The sequence below is a fragment of the Biomphalaria glabrata genome, chromosome 14, assembly GCF_947242115.1.
Source record: "Biomphalaria glabrata chromosome 14, xgBioGlab47.1, whole genome shotgun sequence".
Lineage (NCBI taxonomy): Eukaryota > Metazoa > Mollusca > Gastropoda > Planorbidae > Biomphalaria > Biomphalaria glabrata.
The window spans coordinates 11,368,080-11,389,368 of record NC_074724.1 but is presented as its reverse complement, the minus strand read 5'-3'; the positions used below and the strand labels follow the sequence as shown (position 1 = coordinate 11,389,368).

Here is a 21,289-nt window from a genome sequence, read left to right as displayed (position 1 = left end):
CAAAATGATACAAAATTGTATACAAAACTAGTAATTTAGTGTTGTCTGATCAAGCATTGTCATAAAACATAAGATCTCTGTGAGAGAAAAATAGGTGGATAATTCCAATACTAGAATCAAAAAGAAACAAAGCAATTCATTGTAGGGAAGCCTCTGAGATGAATAGATATTGTTTTACCTAAATCTTTTTTACTCCTAAAATCTGATAACAGTTCACTAATCTCATTTTGTACATTCTGTCGAACAGGCTGGAACATTGTCCTTAGGGCTATATCATTGTCTGTCTTGGTGGCACTGATGTTCAGTATATTGTCCATTTGGCTGATTAAGATGTCATCATCACAGACACTCAGAGGCTGTATAAAGAATAGAATAAGTGCCAAAAATGTGTTTCAACATAAGAATAAAACTCTTCAACATTCACCATGAGGGTGTGAATCATAAATATCAAATCTTAGTTCTAGATGAAATGTCAAATTAGCTCAAACATTTGTATGCTTATTTTAGTACTAGCAGAATACTAATTTTTGTTTTAAAAGAAAAGCTATGAACTTGCAGAGTTTAGATTCAACCTTAACACCATGTGTGAAGTAACTTTATGAGACTTTCAAATGCTTAATAAAAAAAATAATTGGAAAATCAATTAAGACGAAATAAACATTTAAAATATCTCTATTTAACATTACTTTGTAATAAAATTATTCAGGTTCATATTGTGGACAACATCTGCATTCCCCCCCCCCCCCCCCCCCCCCCAAAAAAAAAATAGATGTCAATTATACTAATTTGAATAATGATTTTGACATTGGTAAACTTACAGCATTCTGTGCAATAAAGGTGGAGTATATCTCATAGGCATACTTTCTCAATTCTTTAGAGTTGGCAGTACAGCGGGAGTACTGATCTGATATTAGATGAAATAGCTGAGGACAAGATTAGTAGTAAATAAGCAAAAGAGTTGCAGTGCAGCAAACATAAGTTAATATGACATAGCCCTAATCAAACAATTAAACAAAAACTATCAACAAAACATTAACCTTCTATCCCCTAAAGGAATTTATTGAGCAATTTTTTTTTTAAACTAACCCTACACACTTTTCCTTAATATGAAAATAATAAGACTTAAAGTCATTTTGTGAAGGACCAATACAAGATGCCACATGTTGAGTTCAGAAAGCTCCAGGACAATGTCCCAGAGGACAACTGAAATCATCTGAACATAACACTTCAAGACCCCACAAAAACAATGCAGTAGTTTAAGAACTGCTCATAGAAAAACAACTGTGAACCCAACAAGATCTCTGTACAGAGCCTCAAGTAATACTTTGCAGAACAAATTAGCCATCTTTCAATAACAATTTGGATTAATGCAATGTACTTCAAGGAATACTGAAATAGGATGAATTGTTTTTTGGTCTTTTGGCAAGTCATTTTTTTGCACACGACCAACACATTGTTTTCTTTAAGTTGAATACAAACTAAGTGATAAAACTGACAATAATACAGGATAAATGTCTACAAACAAATACCTACCACTGGGGATGGATCAAGATTATGAAAGAGGTAATTGAGGAAAACAGCCAAATGGGCAGGCTTGGACTCCAACAATTTGATATCTGCAAATGGTCCAGGGTTATTCATCTGGAGATAAAAAGAAAAAAAAAGTGTTAAATTAACATGAACTCTATCATTTCTTGCTTCAGTATAATAAAATAGACTTCTGCTTTTATGTATAGAATTACTACTGCAATAAACAAAAGAATAATGTTAAGACTTAATAGCTGCCAATAGCTAGTTTCATTAGTCCCTGATCTGTGGTTATTAAGATATATATGTTTTTGTGGCCTGGGTTTGTAATCAGTTTCTTGTAATTTAAACCTATTCATAATGTATCTTGTCTTTAATAAAAGATTCTAAGTGTGTAAAATAGTAGCCATTGGTAACTTAGACTCTTCTTTTATATCTCATTTTCAATTATAACTAAATTATTTTCATTTACATAGACATCAATTCACATGTATGAATTCCAAATCTACAGAAAAAAAAAATTAGAAAAACTCATTGATTAATCCATACATCAATTATTAAATATAATACTATCTAAATATGTACAGAGAAAGGCTACAGAGTGACTACAGCCAAGAAGTATGACCACAACTTGTAAGTATTCAAAGTCAAGACTAAATCAAAGAGTACAGGGAACAACCCATAACCAACAATATTAGTTCTACATGAAATTCTAACAGCAGATACACAATTTTTGAAAAATAAAATTGGAAGACAGTATCTTTTAAGGTAAACTGCATACCATTAATGTCAGCTGACCATACATGTTAATTGTACAGTCACTCTCAGTATATCAAAACATGCTAATATGTTCAAGTATATCTGTCTGGCACCAGTATTATAGATATATTCAGCTTTTCCAAACCCAATCTTGACAGTTAAAGATTCTGAGGATATCAAACATTGGTACCATGCTTTTTTTTTTAATGTACAGCTCCTTTCCTGGTTTTTAATTTTTTTCAGAAGCACATAATGGATTTTATACTTGCTAGATTTATAATTTCCATAGAAATATTTTCTGGATTTAAATTTTCTTGAAATGGTCTTGTTGAATTAAAAAAAAAAAAAATTTCTTAAGATGTACTCTTTCTGGATTTTGACTATCTTGACGTGCAGTTATTGGACTTAGGCTTATATGATCTTGCTCTATTTTAGATTCCCTAAGAAGCTTGGATGGCATTTCTCACCGCAACAAGATCCTGTAGCACTGACTAAAGGAACTACTGGTATAAACAGATGGAAATATATACAACATAAACCCTTGTGTTAATATAAATAGCAATATATACAAAGGGTAAGCTGGTACCAGATCAACTGTTAATGAACTACCACTGCAGATATAGAGCAGCACTATGCCTGAACCTTATGATTAATACACATGTACAGCATGCAACACACACAGTGATTAGATTATAAAACTGGTGGCTTTAAGGAATTTAACATATTAAGTAGTTTTTGTGTGTGTGTGTGAGAGAGTTTTTTGTTATATGAAGTGTCAGAGAATACACCTAAAATTAGACATTTTATTTCTGGACTTCTAGAAGATTTTGTTTAAAGTAGTTTATGTGAAAAAAAAAACAGAAGATTTTACTTCTATGGTTGAGCTATACCAATGATGTAAATAAATTAATACTGCTACTGTTGTAGGCATGGTTGAGGTATCTATATTATTGTTAATAATCATAATATGAATGGTTATCAACACTAAGAGTGATTGGTAAAAATCAAGATTCCCTAAAAAGCTAGTGAACAAGTCTATTATCTTAGTGTCAGTAACTGGCAGTTTAAACTGGGTCCTTTGAAATTGCATTATAAAAATTAGATACATAATTTTCCACGACTGGTATAGCTGATAGTTACTAAACAAAAACTGGTTTAAAAGCCTTCACATATTTGAAACTGCCAGTAGCTGGAGGACAGCCAAGAAATAGACATGTCCCATACACAATGCAGGAGAGAAAAAAAAATCTAGAGCATAACATATATGATATAACCTCAGGGCCTGTTATCTTAGTGCCAATCGGGGTGGTCGGTCTTCCTCCTACCCAAGGACTGACTGCAGCCAGTAACTGTAGACAAAGACCTGGACAATCTAATCACATGCAGGAAACAACTAAAGCTCAACACTATGTGAGAGACAATGACCTATGAAGCAGTAGGACTACGTGTGAGGTGGTGCTGGAGGTGTTAGCACTCTCATGTATGACATGTTCAGTGGCAAACCATTCACAATTAACTGTGTGGTGTTAATAGCATTGACTTGCTTCTCTATAACTATAATGCTGTAGTTGTTTTTTAATAATTTATTATTAACAAATAATGTGCAGGAAATTCAATTATCATTCTAACACACATATTATATCAAGTACTCTTTTTTTTTTTAATCTCCAATGGTGAAGTTCAAATTTAACATTCACTTTTCAAAGACAGACCTTATTCTCACTTTAAGTATTTTTTTTTATTACACTGCTTGTTTGTTTGTTTTTTTTTTTTGGGGGGGGGGGGGGGGGGGGGGGTTAAATAATATGTATGTCAAAGTCCCAAGTGTGTAAATAAAGTCAGTGTAGAAAAATAGAAAAACAATGTTTCTAACAAACATGTACACACACACACATCAAACGTGTCAAGACACTCTAGCTTCAGGTAACTTGTTCTTCTGAACATCTGCTGTTGTCAACAACTAACCATCCATTTATTGTCAGGTAGATGGGAGCAGTCAGGTCATCATCATAGCTGCCCCAATCAGCCCCCTTAACCTAGCAAGCCACTCTAATAGGAGCTAAAACTATAGCAATACTAGCAGTGTCATCTAAGGGAACAAAATACTAGCAGAAACTATCTAGTGAGACTTGAACAGTAAACAAAAATTTTTGAAAAATACAAATTTCAATTTTTTTACAATTAACATTCTATAAACACAGGATTTGCTTCAGTTAGCTCAGCAATAAAACCAAACTAATACATTTAAAGATTTAAGTTTTTCTTTAGCTTACAAAAGCAGTGTATGTCATAGGAACATAATTCTGTTTGCTAATTATGAAGAATTGCAATTGAGACAAACATATGTAGCAAACACTGAACATCATTTACCATTGACTTGTATACTCATAAACAAACTCTCTTTAGTCTCATTTGGTTGTATATTTAGAGAAAAGATTAAGTAATCTTAAGTTCTATTTTAAATAATGTGAGATTAATTGTTTCTTCTTTTCCTCTTTTATAATGAAGACAAAGATGGAAGACATCAGATAATGAAATGATCTATTAAACAATTTCAGTAAGAGTGTAGCATCGAAAGACCAAAATTATTGATTATTTACACATTTTATGACTTGAATATCCCTAAATTCATTGCAAATTATGAAACAAAAAAAAGTTATGTTCAGGGGGGTAGACTTGACCTACTAGGATTACCACAGTTCCGCTGGTTCCTCTGTGGTCTACTTCTTACAAAAGTACACAAACAGACCACCAAACTAACTATCAAGACATAACACAGAGTGCAGGGACCAACACAGAAGACTATTTGCCTTTTACCTGTTCATCCTCAGAGTGCACCTCCTCATCATCTATGGTAATTATGTCTGTACTCATGGTGTCCTGGAGAGAGAGAAATTGTTCAATAAGATTGAAATCCAAGGTTAATGAGACTATTATAGCAAAGTGCAAAAAGTGGAGAAAGGTAACCTGTAAGCACTTCATTTCACATTTTTAACTGTCCAGCATACCCCCAAATTATTTATTTGATAATGATATTAGTGTAACAAGGGTGATTTGATTCTTAAGGGAAATGTTCGATTTGTGGCACCCAACTTTACCAAATACATTATACCAGTTCTTAAGTATCCCAAAGTGAACTAGCAGACTAGTTCATTGACAAAAAGGAACTGGACATTGACATAGCAATCTTGATAACAGCTAACTGCCTAGGTAAATGTATTCCTTATTGAGACAAGGCATTTAGACCAATTGTTTCATTGGTTTGTGACAACCCCAAGTACTGAACACACTTTTTATTATTTCTGTGTGTAGTCTGTGAAATACATTAGGGGAAAGGGAAGAATCCTAAACATCAGGCACATTGGACTCTACATATATAGAACTCAGTGTCTAAAGTTTATTCCAAAGTTGGGAGAGATTAAAAACATACTACTGATTCTTGGCCATTAGGGGTAGGCGACACACTGGGGCTTGTCTGCGGTGAGTCATATACACTACCAAAGTCGGATGTTGTGGTCGGCACAGATGAAGCCTGGAGAAAGGAAAAAAAAGGAAATACATGAAATACAACAATACATGTCATTAAAGTGCAACATGAGGCAATTTGTAAGCCTTTTTGATGCTAGGAGCAGAAAAACAGGCAAACTCATTAAAAGTGAAAGATTAAAGGTAGAAGGGTAGGCAACATATGGACACAGCTGGCTGAGGTGGCTACAATTTAAAAAAAAATAATACAGCAATCAGCAGATCAAAAGTAATAGTGATACAGTAGTTAAATAAAGATAACCACAATAACACAACAGACTTAAATGTTCCAATAAAATCACAATATACATTCAACGTAGAAAGTATTCTCTTATAACAGGGAGCTTTTATTTTAGTTTACATCTTAAATAATGAGATTTATAAAATATTTTTAGGGCAAACATAATTGAATAAGTAATACGAAAAAAGAAATGTTTATAATATAACTAGTTTAAAATAAAAAGGAACCCATTTTTTTCTTAAATTAAACCATGAAAAAAAAAGTAAGCTAATGAAAATACCATTCATCCAGCTGCTTCTTGCCCCCCACCCCTCCCCTCAACAGGCCGCCTCTTTCGGTTTTGAAATGCTGAATTTTAAACAAATTTACAAATAATGTCACTTCACTTGTAATGCACAAAATGTAATCCACCTATTAAGTTGTTGGAGATGACAGCAAAGTCCATGCAATGAAATACATGATCAAATGACAGGACCATCGAGACAGACTATAGTAAATCTGTTGTAGCTTGCTGATGCCATACTAATTTAAGGCTTGGGCTGTTTGGCTTTCATTAACACAGCTAATTAGAAATAAAGCAGGACAGACAACACAGTAGCAGACCATGCAAAAAGAAAGATAAAAAAAAAAAAAGAAAATTACACAAACAAGTAATTACATTGGTTGGGTTTATTTAAAACTGTTAACTTGTTTGCCTTTCTTTTTAAGCATCGAACAAATCATTAGTTGCGGAAGGAAAAAAAAATTTATTAAGTATTAATATGCATTGAGCAGTAGAATCAATATCCTTCAAATCTTTAATTCAGCCTGGCTTAAAGAAATTCTTTCTTTTTCTTTAAATAAAAGATATAAATGGATAAACCCAACCAATGTCAGACATGCTGCTACAATAATGAGGTCACTGGGTGGGTCTCTCCAGCAGACTGACACTGTAGGTGTGTGACGTGTGCTAGGTTAATTGTGATTAATTACACATCAAGTGCAAGTGATCATAACATGAGCCTGGTACAAAGGTAAAGGTGCACTTCTCACAGTATATGACAGGCTAAAAAATAGCTCAAGTCATTTTTTTTCCTTAAAATCATTTCCGCAATTCCAGTCCACCTTACTTGTTAGTTCTGTCCCAACTGTTTTCTCTAAGTAAGCATACACAATCTAAGAAGTGTTTCTGACCAACTTTACTAATAAAATATATTTTGAAATCTGTAACAAAGATAATTTACTCCACCACCACCCAGGAAAATTACAACAGCCTGAATGAAAGTAAAGTTGCATTGCATTTTACTTAATAACCTGTTGTTGTTGTTTTTTTAAAGTTTAAAAAAAAAGTTCCCCTTTCAGACATAGTGATATATGGCCCATAGTTAACAAGGGTATCATGTGGCCAACACAACAACCAACTGCCTTTTCTTTTCCCCAGCTAATATCAGGTACCCATTAGAGCTGGGAGGACTCAGAGGTGCCCTAAAAATCCCAGTCTTCACCAGGATTCGAACCCAGGACCACTTGTTCTGAAGCTAAGCGCTTTACCACTCAGCCACCATGCCTCTATTTATTAATTGAAAGATAATAAAAATTTGAAAGAAAAAAAATATAGCTTAATTTTCTATTATGTAACTCCATGATCTATCATCATATATAGTATAGTTAAACCCAGTTAATGGACCTCATTCACCAATCGTAAACAAACAACATTTAGCCAGTGATAAATATTGATAAAACAACAAAAAAAACTGTCACAACACAGCCTGTGTGTATTATGTAATTTGTATAGAAGAGCTGGAGAATCATGTGGCTAAATGTTTTGTTTACAATTGGTGAATGAGGTCTATTAGAACAATTAGTATTAGTCCTGAAACCTTTACAGGTGGAAAATAATGCAGAATATTTATTCATGGCATAAGTGCAATGATAAAATGAATATTGGCTCTGTGATATTTCCTTAGCTGCTCGAATGGCAGTGGAACACATGAAGACAACAAAGGAGGACCAGGAAACAGATACTGATGCCCATTAATACAAGCTCTGTAACAGGATGCCATTTTCATAAAGAAGCAAATAGAGGACAGTCCCAATAATGAAGAATATCTCTATGTTGGTTCCTTTGTCAAGTAAGCTTTGTCAAAAGAACTTCTCAGAATATGTTCTTCAAATGTTGATAACCTATAAGCAACCTATCCTGTTTATTCATTGACCTATATTGTTGTGTTCCTTTGCAAATAGAGCACTTTTAAAAAAGATCTCTTTCTAGATGGTGTAGTAATACTTATGTAATATATTTGAGAAATCCTACATAGACATAATTTGTCTCAAAGGTTGCCGACCCCATGAACTAGAAGCACACAAAAAGTACTAGATGGACTTAATATATCTCAGATGTAAACAGCTTCTGGTACTGGTACTACATGTCATGGTAAGTTAACATCAGAACAGGGAGACCCCACCTCCAACATCCTCACCCCACTACCTGGTCTCATGTCAAGACTCGTTTGAGAACAATGGGTGTGTGCATAAAACTAGAACAGTGCTTCTCAATTTGAGCTACCCTAGTACCTTGCTGTGCTGTTAGTGACTAAATTGAAGAAGAATGAGGTTCTTGTGTGTATATTGGTGATGGGGGATACCAGAGTGAGGAAAGGACAGTGCTGGCAAACAAAAGTCTACTCAAAAGGTTCTCTAGAGAGAAAGAAAAAAAAAGGTTGAGGGCCACTGAACAAGAACAAAAGGTTTCTGTGTTTTGTGTTCATATAACTATTTACATGACTACACTGGCATGCTCATCCATAGTAAAACAATGATGAGTAAAAATACAAAAGATGACGTATACAGCAGAGACTTTGTAAGTTATTTGTGAGAGTAGTAATATATATTGGTGTAAAGTGAACCAATTTTAAGCTTTGTTTATTAGTTAGTAAACTTTACACACCACAAGTAAGTGGTTACTATATAAGAAAGTCCATTATATTGATCATACTGCCCAGTTAATACTGTAACTATCAGGCCATAGTGTATAACTTTGTCAGCTATCTATACGTAATCGTAGAAGAAACAGAAGTGATTAAACTTCAAATGTATCTAGAATAGCCCGTCAGAAAAATTCACTGTATTAGCATCGATCAAATAGTGTATTCAATAATTAACTTTTTTTGTGCTAAGTATATGTCTTTTACCAATACACCACAATTAAGCTGTAATGCTTTTTTAAAAGAGTTAGAGGATAGAACCCAAATTTTCTTATATAATGTAGACTTTAGGAAGAGAGTGCCTACACATCTACCCTACGATGAATGATACAAGCTGTAATGTTTTAACTGCAACAGACTTCATAAGTCTAAGACAAACAGCTTAATTAGAGACACTATAGCAGAATGGCTAATCTGTAGTTTTGGGACCTAAGACCTTCAAAGAGTCAAAGAAGTCAACTTATTGCGCTGACTGTTTAATATTCCCAAGCACATGTCCATTCCACATTCATTTCTCTTACACACAAATACATTTACATGGTGCAAAATAAAATTGAGAGTCTCTATGTTATTTAAGCAAGCTTTTCACTTCTAGTGACTGGACTAGAACTTGTGACATTTTGTGCCAACTGCACAGCTTACTGTAATAGTCCACAACCAGAACATAAGAGGTCAAATTGAAAAGAGATAACTTGCTTAAATAATAGAACAGGCCTCCATAAGAAAATACATAAATTCTTCAACCTATATAAGAATAAAGAGGAACAAAAGGATTATTTTGCTCAAAGCAAACTTGTCAAGGTGTTAATAACTAATAATAAAGATAATTGGCATTTGAAAACAAAAATATTAACCAAATACTGTTATGAAAATGTTACATGTTAATTTAATATTCCACCACCTTCTATTAAAAAAGTTTGAAAATGATTGGACAGCACAGAACAAAAGAAACACACACACACACACACAAAAACGCTTGTATTTTTAACAATAACATAAATGAACAAATAGAAATTTCAACAACAACAACAAAAAATTGATAGTCCAAAATAAACAACAAAGCAAGCAGAACTTGAAAATGGGGAAAGATTGAATTACCCTTTTGAGGTGGAAATAACGTTTCTTGGCCTGGGGAGTTAAAATAGAAAGCTGAGCGGAGAGGGAATTAAAAGAGAATACATGGACATACAGATAGTGGGTAAGCAGTGAAACTGATAACAGTGGTGATACAATAGTGCTATCATGAGCTGTGAAGTGTCTGTTAGTCGAGTCAGAGGCCACAAGGACATTTTCAATTATCTAGTACACAGCTTGTAATTTTATTTCCTGCTCAACCAATGTTAATACTTCCTTGTACTCACTGTCATGGAGTAACTATAAGCACAACTTGGCCGAATCAAAACCTTTTCGGAATCTTGTTAATATAAGTACTATGACTGAATCAAAACCTTTTCGGAATCTTGTTAATATAAGTACTATCAGTACATCAACTAGTGAGTGTATTTTCTTCTCGGCTAAGTGAATGCCAATGGGTTCACACACATTGGAAACGCCCCTGAACCTATATATAATAACTGATTTTAAAAACTTTCAACAAGCTAACACATTTTTCTTCACTGCAGTATTTAATATTACAATAGCAAGTGTCTGTTGAGGAAAGGATAAACTAGTGCATATTTTTTAAAAACCACTGTTAGTTGATTCTATTTACAAGTAAAACTTGTATTGCCTTATATAGATTTATAATCTTTTAAATCTTTCCAATACTTATATTGATTACTTTAAGACTAGCTATTGACTAGAACAACAAATTAAATGTGATCACAAATGCATCAATAAAATTATCTACTGAAACATTGCTAGTCACGACTAATTAATTAAAACCTAAAATAAGTGTCTGATTACATGATTTTTGTTTTGCATCTATCAGCTACTTTTAAATACAGTTATGAAAACCAGGAAAATGCCACATACCAGTTGCCTGTGTAGTCCAAGAGTAAAAAGTTTGTGTTGGGTCTAGTTAGTGATCAATATATTGGACAAAATGTCCTGCTGACAGACAGCTGAGTAGTACTAGAGAAAACAGATCAGAAGGATCAATCCAACAGTTATTGATTGGACTAAATAATGCAATCAGTTAAGAGAAGTCAACTCCTAGAAACATTACATACCATCCAACTGCTACTGGTAGTGCTAATGAGGTAAATGTGAGGGAGGGGAAAAGTTTTTTTGTTTTGTCAAACTTGTTCTAAGATTGAATGTGTAGCACAGTAGTTACAAATTGGGACATTTTTTTTTAGAATTAGCAACTTAAACAGTAGTTGCTTTATTTCACTTCTGGGTTTGATCTTTTCATAAGCTTAAATTTGATACAAACTGAGTTAATTGTGTATCCTCAATAGAATAGTCCCACTTCTGAGCACAACAACACACGAAGCAAACGATAATAAACTTTTTTTTTCTTTGTAAAATACCCAGGAGTGTTGAAGCTCTTAAAGCAAAGTTAAGAAAAAATGCATTAAGTTTGATAAATAAAATGTAAACAAAGGCATCTCATTCCAATTCTGCTTTGCAGACAATTTAGCAGCCTTTAACTAGGCCCTATGAAATCGACCACTGGTGGACAATGGATATGCTTGGCCTAAATGTGGCAAAATATGTAGATCACAGCTGGGGCTTCCTAGCCACAAAAAATACTGCATTCTTCAATCTTCCAACTCAAAGACAAGCATTAATATTTATCATGAACTTTAACTTCAGACACTTGTTCTGACACCTAATTAGAATGCCTTGAAATCAACCAACCCTGAGAGAATATAACACTCAGGCTTCAGTGCAAGAGGGAGACCAAAAAAAAAAAAAACTAGTGGATCAAAGGATTGAAGAATGTTGTACACTTTATCAGACCTTAACAAAAGGTTCACTTTCTGAGAAGTAGAAGGTAAGAGCAAAGATAAGAAGCTAACTTTGTATCTCTATTGTGTGCCTACTCCAATGTCAAAGATGGGGGTTTAAATCCCATTGCCATCAATCCTACAGAAAAGTTGAACAACATCTTCTATATATATAATTTTCTTTGTCGCCCAACCATGCGGGACTCACTAACCCTGGATGAAAAAGTCATGGAAAGGTATCTCTTATATTTCTGCAAGTCGGACTAGAGTTACCCCATGTAACTTTCGCTGCAACAGAAAAAAACAAGGGGGTGGGGGAGAATAAGTAATGGAGTTTAAAAACTATCGCAGCTGCTACTTCACAAACTGCCCTTATTTTCCGGATATCCCTGACTCCATCAGATTCAAATTTGTCTTTTGCCTTTAAGCGCAGACAATTCCCTGTTAAATTAGCCTTTGCCAAACATTCAAAAAGATTTGCCTGTATTTTGCAAAACCTGTTTTTAGTCATGGACAATTGAATGTTGCGCTCTCCTTCTTTTCATTCACTCACAGTTGTTTGCCCAAACCCACCCCATTTGGACAACTGTGTCTTTCAGGAAGTGTTCACCCATCACTAAATAGCGGCGTATGCTACTCCACAGGTTGACTAGTGTCCAAATGAATTACTTCCCAGACTGGCAATACATCCTAGTGTCTAACTACCTAGATTGAGCTCTTTAACCTACTAAGCTGTGTACTATGTAATCAAACCTGTAGACAGGGTCTCGAGTCATAACTTCACCAGCTCATACACTATAGATGCAAAATTAATACAAAATCTACAAACAGACATAGAGTTAAACTTTGTTATATCAAATTTAGTATATTGGAATAGGATGAAACAACATTATGTGCCTGTATTTCGAACATGGACTTTTCAAAATAAAAGGCATTCCAATACACTTTGATATAACCAGTTTTTAGTATTTTGACTGCAAACAAGTGAAACACATAGCTGTAATGCACACATATCTTTGTGAGACTACTATTTCTGTTAGGATTATTTGATCTAATAAAAAACAGATACTATGAATACATTATATATAAGAAGCTTAATAGCATATCAAAGCTTTTTATGGTTCAAGCAGTTATATATCAAGATTCAAAAGAAAAAAAAAAATAGTGTGGCATCACAAATGAAATTACTTTAAAATGGAAATAATTTTCTTTTTTAATTTAATTTAATTTTTAGGCAAATAGTATCAAGCTTCAGAAGAATATTTAATAGATATGCTGACTAACTAAAAAAAAAAACCTAAATAAATAAAGAAGTATCTCTGTGCTAAGTTACCCACCAACTCTCAGTACAAAGTAAAGTTATTGCTTTTTCTAAACTTATGGTTTAAATAACAAATTTAAATAGACTTCTTTGAACTGGTATAAACTTGGATACTGTAATTAAAATGTGACTAATGCTAATGAAGCTAGCATTTTTTATTTGTGCTATCCCACCTAGAAACAAATAACTGCTATATTTGGTGAATTTGAGTGAACTAAAGTGAGACGGTGCATTTAGAACAGACACAAATGGGTCCAACTACCTCAGAGTCTTTGAAGCCTTGGTTGTCAACATAGAAAACAGATGATTTTTTATTCCTGGTAGCCACGTCAGACTTGGACCTTGCTACTTGCACACCACGCATCTCAGCCAGGCTGCTCTCCCCTGCAGAGCTCGATGCTAAGGACGGGACAGAGCTCTGCTTGGAGTGCCTAATGTTGGATGGGGAGCCGGAGCGATGGAGCTGTTTACAAAGAGGAAGTCATGGCTTACAACAGGTCTGGCTGTACAAGATTAACTCCATCTGTACTCTTACTGCTACCCACTATTTTATATACTCAGAAAAATGTTAACACTATTATACTTCCACTTGGGAATAATGCATTTGGATATTTAGTCCAACTTGGGCCATGTCATGCCCTGGGAACAATGCAATGAGACTGACTGTGAACATAGTTTGAAACAGGAGAGGAGTACATTCTATCATACCAGATTATAGCCTTTAATGCTATGAAGTGTAAAGAAGTAAGTACTTCATTAAGATATACATGTTAGTTTTTTTTTAACATGGGAATTTGAAGAAACATCTCCATGTTTATTCAGCAGATCATTGCACCTATCTGTAAAGACTTGACTTGTTTGCTACAGGAATTAGGATACTTCATAAGAATAGGAGAACTCAATAACAAGGTTTATCAAGATTACTAGCTGGTTGTAGCTGCAATTGAATACTTGAAAGAGTGCGCACATAATATTTTCTTCTCAAGACAAGGTGATTCTTTAATGATGGGGTTGTTCTCTGACCTATTTTAACCTAAGTCATGTGGTCAGAGATAAACAATGGCTAGGACACTGTTATTTCCATTACATTTTAAATGATAATCTCAAAAGATCATTACCTTCTCTAACATACGAATAGTTCAATAATTGTAAGCATGTCAATGAATTAGTTTATTTGCTTTAGTGTATCTCAATGTAACTGCATTATGCAACCAAAAAGATAAATAAATAGGCCTATGCTAGCCTCTATGAAACTATGATACAACAAACACTATGTTAGTGTGGTATAAACCCAGTTAATCCAACTAACTGTAAGGTTTGATCTGTTTTGTTTTTTATTGTAGAAATTTATATCTAAAACCAGAAAGATGTTTCTTTCAACTGTTTTTGCAATTTAAAAAAAAAAATTCTGGGCCTAAACTACAAATATATGCTCTATGGGATATTATATAAAGTAGCTGAGACAGTCATACAATTATTTTTCTTTAACTTTAACTATTTTTTAAAGTTATATATTTCTTATAGTTCCAGATTTATATACATATGATAGACCTACACAAGTATCCATAGAAGATATTAAGAACTACTAAAATGGTTGATACTATGAAGTATTGTTATGTTTGTTTATTTTTACCTTGAATTAAAATCTTAAGAAAAGTTCTTGCATTTTTTTACTTAATGAGTTACTATACAAAAAATGTAACAGTAAACTTTCAAAAATGTGTACAAGATCTATGTACTAAGTAGCTTAAAATGAAAGTGTGGGGTAAATAACATTTGACCAGTGTAGGAGTACATCTAGATTTATGCCTGACTAACAAATGTGTTATTCGCTTGCTTCAGATTCCCACTACAAACTAACAGAAACTAAGTGCAGCACCAGATGTCAACAACACAACCACATGACTTGGAAGAAATAAGGAACAACCCCATTTTGATATTTCGACTAAGTTGTTGCTGACTTTCTTAACCAAGAGATATCAACCCTTATATAATTCAATATTTGAACAGAATTTTTTAAAATCAAATTAGTCCCCAGGATAGAGATATGTTATTAATAAAGAAGCAGCCTAAAAAAAAAATTAAGTTTAATAAAGAGAAAAAGGAACTGTTAAGACTTTTCTTGATTAGTACATGTCACAGATCAACCAAATTAGCAAATGGAGCAAACTTTAAGATGAACAAAGTTTACATGTATCTTAAAATATCTGCTAACCTTGTCAATCTGTGACACTATCGATGATAAAGATAAGTTATAGAAGCTGACTAGCTAGATGTTAAGAAAAAAAAAATACATGAGATAGTTCAAGTCCAGAGAAAACACATTTGGGAGGCATGGGAGGACAGAGAGAAAAGGGGAGGGGGGGGGAGTAACAAGTCTCATAGCTGGCCAAATACAGATTAAGTATTATTTCATTCCTTCTAGTACATGAACATGGCACACTAATGAGGGCATATTATATCTAACTAAAAACAAACATAATAACATTACAGGTTAATGGCAAATAACATGAACACCAATGGTAAGGCCAAGGTACCTAGGGAGAAGAGAAACCAGCATGCAATGATAAGGAGTTCAATGCTGACTCTGTAGATCAGCAAAGAGAAACATAGCACAAGAACATACAACTAGGGTCAACCCTTGTATACAAGACAAATAGCATAAACATTTTTGAACAGTGATCCAGACAACCATTATAGTAAAGTCCTGCCTAAGACAAGATCTTATAAATAATTCAAACCTCAAAATACCACAAGACTCACATACAATTAAATGACAGTCAAACCTTATAAAATCACAAGACTTTACAAACTATTACAGATGAACATTGTAATATCACAACAGTGAACATACAATTACATTTCAACCTGGTAATGGCACAAGACTAAAAAGACTAATAGATCAGCCTAAGTATTTTTTTGTTGTAATTATGGCATAAGCCATATATTGAAGAGCTATTTCCAATCATCTTTTTTTCTCTAAGAGCATCTTCAGACCTTGCTGTGCATTAATTTATGAGTTAGCCAGGATTTCAAGCCTTATCATTGCAATAGTGGCCATGATTTAAAGCTCTACCACTGCAATAGTGGTCATGATTTAAAGCCATACCACTGCAATGGTGGCCATGATTTAAAGCCATACCACTGCAATAGTGGCCATGATTTAAAGCCCTACCACTGCAATAGTGGCCATGATTTAAAGCCCTACCACTGCAATAGTGTTCATGATTTAAAGCCATATCACTGCAATGGTGGCCATGATTTAAAGCCACATCACTGCAATGGTGGCCATGATTTAAAGCCATATCACTGCAATATTTATAAGAGAGTTCCAGAGATACAATACACAGGACATAATGTGCATGTTAGGATTGCTTTATTAAGCATAATGCTGCTACATGTTGTTTCTGATAACATCTCAAAAGTGCGCTCATAAAAAAAAACAACAAAAAAAACCTACAAGACAAGGATCTCAGAACCTCCACCCATTCCCTTTCCAAATAAATTTCTTTCAAAATAGACTTGATACAATTGTTGAAAAGATAAGTGGTTCTTTCTTGTTGATCAAATCTAGTTCATGTAGTGAAAGAAAGTAGAGTTGCTGGTTTCATGAAAAGGGAAACACTGGCTAAGAACTTTTACACACAAAATAAAATGTTCTTTCATGTGAAGAGACTTTTTCCTTTCCATCTATTCATTTCAAGAAAGAGAAAATCCATGGGTTTCTTTAATGTGACTTTTAAGTCAAACTTTTGTCTTCAAACAATCTGTACACTAGATTGACTATGCATGCAACAACAATGACATACAAGTGACTAGACATAAATCATAAACATACAATAGAAGTGTCACGATCATTAACTTTTTAATGACATTTAGGCTTCTTTATTTAATTTATACAATGGAATGCAAGAATCAGGATGCTGAACAATCATTATGGAATGAGACTAAGCAAGTGGCATAACATACCCATGTGTTATCTATACTCCCATGTTCTGGAACTGGAGGGTGACTAATTGAGGTAATGGCTGAATGCTGAAACAACACAAAATTGTCAATGATTTCAATCCTAAAAACAATTAAAAATAAATTCCAAATAAAAGGAAGACAAGGTTAGAGCATTAGTGAGTTCAATAGAACAAAGTAACCTAATTGTTGCGGGATACGGTTGCTATTTATTTTTACTAGTGAACATAGGAAGAAAAGTACTAGACATATAGCGTACATTATAATTATTTAACTTCATTGTTTGCAGAGAAATATTTTAAAAACTTTGAAAAATATTTCAAACAACTAAGATTTTAACAGTGTTTGTTTAGGTTTAATAGTATTATGTTTCCTAAAATCCTAGATTCCTTTTCTTATGTAAGTTCTAAGACTTTAAGACATCAATGTTACCAGTTTGTCTTCCCCTGTCAGCTGTTTTAACTGTTGCTCCAGTGCTCGGTATGTTCTCTCTTTTTCTAGTAGCTGATTGTAGAGCTTGTCAGTAGGCTTCACTACATACTGCCTCTGAAGCATGTTATAATCTTCTTTTGCCGTCTCGTACATCGTCCGAGTCATTACCACTTTCTGATTCCATAACTCTTTGTCTTTTTCAGGCTGAAAACAAAAAACAATATTTTAATGTAACACTAGCATCAATGCAATTATGCTTTTGTTTTTAGTCTACTAAAATGCTTACAGTCATTATGACAGTCTATGGACTAAATAACATGAGTCCATGTTGTGACATTTAGCCGTCTGGACTAACTGTCATTAGGGCTGAATAAAAGTGAATATGGCTAAATAAATACTAAATCACTAACGGAGCTTATAAATAATTTGATACTATGTACAAGACTGACGGAAGTATAATTAATCATGTTCAACGCTCGGTTAGTCAAGGCTGCTGCCCAAGAGACTTGTACTCTGAGGTAATAAAGATGACATTATTCAGCTTTTGGAAGGCACAGTGGTTGCATGGTAAAGCGCTGGGCTTCCTAGCTGAGGGTTCCCGGGTTCAAATCCTGGTGAAGATTGGTATTCTTTATTTCAGGATCTTTAGGGGTACCTTTAATGTCCACCCAACTCTAATGGGCACCTGACCCATGTTGGGGAAAAGTAAAGGTGGTTGATTGTTGTGATGGCCACAGAAAGAGATGACCATTACATCAATTATCCCATAGATCACTTGGTCAGAAAGGGGAGCTTTGCTTACTATTTAGCTTTCAACAACAGATAACAAAAAGGCTTCCACAGCAAGCACTTCTAGTGCATCTTGCTAGTGCAGCCTTGATGCATCTATAACATGGCAATACAACATAAAACTTCTTTTTTTTTTTTATTCTCTATCATCAAGCCAATCAGTCTTCTAATAACTTCTCAAATCTATGCAGCCTTCAATCTATTTTTTTTTTCTGAAACAGATTTAGAAAAGGTACTCACGTCAACAGGTTGGGGAGCAGTGACCACCTGGCCGGTCACAGAGTCTCGTTTGGAGGAGGCAATGATGGAAGGTGTGTTGATAGCCCCACTAGGATGAGGTTTTCCCAACAGAGTCAAGGCTACATAAGAACCAGCTGAAAAAGAAACAAAAGAACACACTATCAATATATGTGTTTCAGACTTACTCGCACACCTTGGATATAAATTCTACATTTATTGATGACAGTTTGGGCATTGTTTTGTCCCATCTATCATCATGGACAATAGGAGCATGGTGTCAGAAATAAATGAAAAGCAGCTGCCATTAATTATTTACCATAGTTCTGAGTGTTCAAGGACTTCATGGACATGGCAAGAACATGGTTGTCATTTACAATACCAAATGCTTGAGGTTGGAGAATGGTTAGCACAATCAGTGTTGTCCACTTTTTGTTTCTGCTTCTTATGTGTGGTGGACATCAAAGAAGAAAAATACAAATTGACAACACTGACCTCCAGAACAAATGAATTCACACTTGTGTGATGATGAATGAATTCAATTAATTACAGTTTTACTTTGACCACCATGTAATAAGTACTAAGAATAATGAGATGTTGAGAGTACTCCCTGAAGGGGAAGTAATTCCAGTGTGGGAATGGAAGAAGGCGACAGCTAACAATTACATGGATTGTGTGTGTGCGTGTGTGTGTGAAGCAGAATTACACCACTGTCTTCTTCCAACTGATAGTACTGGGACACCTGTTCTCTGGGATGTGGCTTAACTAGGTCAATGTGACTCACTGCTGATGGTGATTCAAGTAGGGGGGCTAACACACATACAGCACACACATCCTTATCCAGTGTGTGTGTGTGTGTGTGTGTCAACTTAAGTCCTTACAGGAAAAACAATGTTTCCTGACTACAAATTGTTTTGTGTTTTCTTCATTGTATTTCATAGTGTTAAAGAGAGTCTTTGGTGTGTGTGTGTGTTTGCTTTAATTTGCTCCCTTGAAAACGTATTTTTTTTTAATTAATACAAAACATAATAATGTGATGACTGACACTCTAAATACAACAATCCAGTGTTTGTTATTGTACGTTGGTTCCTTATGTAAGACATATATTTCATAGAAACTCCTATAAATAAATGCTAGGAAAAATTCGTACAAGGGCTCTTTCTTCCCCTTAGAAAACGGAACGGGCTGCCTGAATCAGCCAAGAAAACTAACTTCGAATTCAAGTCTCTCATGAACATGCACGACTAGACTAATCCATGATCGGTTATTTTCTGGTGGGTCTGATGACAAGAAGATAAAACTTGATTATGTGTGTGTCACACTCACTAGGCTTATCATTGTGCTCCACCTCCTGCGCCTAAGCTTACACATAAGTTGGCCTGTTCTGTTCATACGAATATCAGTTCATATAGTAGTGAATAGGAGATATCTTATCAAAACAAATGTTTAAAACATTGATTGCGCCAGATTAAGAACTCAAAAAATAGTAATATACAGAATTTGTTTTTAATTAAGGGTAAAGCGGGGCGGGCTCAGCAGTGGGTCAAATTTGAGTCACGGTAAATGGGCCCTAACATAATGCTTCAGAAAGCATACACCAGTTATTGGAGCGACTGTTTGACAACCACGGCAGTTCGAGTGTTCAGAGCTTGGGCTAGTAGAATCTCTACCATTTCATCCTAATAATGAACTGAAGGACAAGATAAGCGGAGAAACCAACCTTGTGCAAGGTGACGAGAAGGAGGGGTGGGAGGGCGCTGAAGTTGTAAACGCCTTTACTGTTTCTCTGGGCTCCTAAACATTTCAGCAGCAGTTTAACTGGTTTTCTGAAAAGTGGCCCAAAGGTCAGAGAAGGTAAAGGCAGATCTACTACCAAAGAGGAACACACATGTCTTGCCTTCGCTAGCGCTTTCATCTTATTTAGATAGAGGGGGTGGGGGGCGACCAGTAGAAATCGGGTGTACAAAAAAAAAAGAGGGCGCTGAGTAAATGAAGTAACACGGGAGTAAAGCGAAATAAGCTTTCGAGGGATTTTGTACACCAGAACTAAGCGAATCATATGACACGCAATTCAACACCTATTAGAACATTCTGTACGAAAGCCAGGTCTAGGCCAAAACTTTCCTAGATAAATGACAGCTTGAAGCAATGCAGAATACTTGTTAACTTAGATACTAAAATTGGAATATCTCTACATGTACAACAATAATATGCAAACTACACCCATATCAGGCAATAAGCAACAAAAAAAAAAAGCGGGGGGGGGGGTGTGCACCAGTGTTTTTCTACACAGTTATCTAACAACTATTGCAGCATTGCATACAAAGATGACCTTTTCACTTAGTTTGCTTTTGACAATACAGACGTAGATTATCTTATAGGTTTCTAAACGCATCTTCAACAGTGTAGCATTACTTTTTTTTTTAAGAAAGTATCCTTTTAACTAGTCGCCCATATAGAATCAAATGAACTTTATCAACTACGATTTCTATTGACTTTATTTCAATAACAAATGTTCACCCAACACAAATACTTTACAATATCCACATTAAAAAACACACACATCTAGTCGACTTTGTCCTTAGTGATACCGTTTTATTTCAGATCAATGGACAAGTTTACCAGCATCTGGCAT

General features: G+C 34.6%; 1 protein-coding gene across 28 annotated transcripts in view; it reads right to left on the bottom strand.

Annotated features, from left to right (window-relative positions):
- The window catches only part of LOC106058326 (rho guanine nucleotide exchange factor 11-like), a 116,220-nt gene that overhangs the window by 36,494 nt on the left and 58,437 nt on the right, over positions 1-21,289 (bottom strand). For 24 of the 28 annotated variants that reach the window (XM_056010004.1, XM_056010010.1, XM_056010011.1 and 21 more), the window contains 11 exons: positions 18,658-18,791; positions 17,629-17,832; positions 17,200-17,265; positions 13,493-13,693; positions 10,114-10,143; positions 5,717-5,818; positions 5,104-5,166; positions 3,561-3,635; positions 1,534-1,641; positions 819-923; positions 179-356 (listed from right to left, as the gene is read on the bottom strand). In XM_056010004.1, the coding sequence (XP_055865979.1) occupies positions 179-356; positions 819-923; positions 1,534-1,641; positions 3,561-3,635; positions 5,104-5,166; positions 5,717-5,818; positions 10,114-10,143; positions 13,493-13,693; positions 17,200-17,265; positions 17,629-17,832; positions 18,658-18,791 (1,266 nt within the window). Of the gene's footprint in view, positions 1-178; positions 357-818; positions 924-1,533; positions 1,642-3,560; positions 3,636-5,103; positions 5,167-5,716; positions 5,819-10,113; positions 10,144-13,492; positions 13,694-17,199; positions 17,266-17,628; positions 17,833-18,657; positions 18,792-18,973; positions 19,285-21,289 lie in introns of those variants that run through there. The other 4 variants (XM_056010031.1, XM_056010020.1, XM_056010016.1 and 1 more) reach the window with 4 other exon arrangements.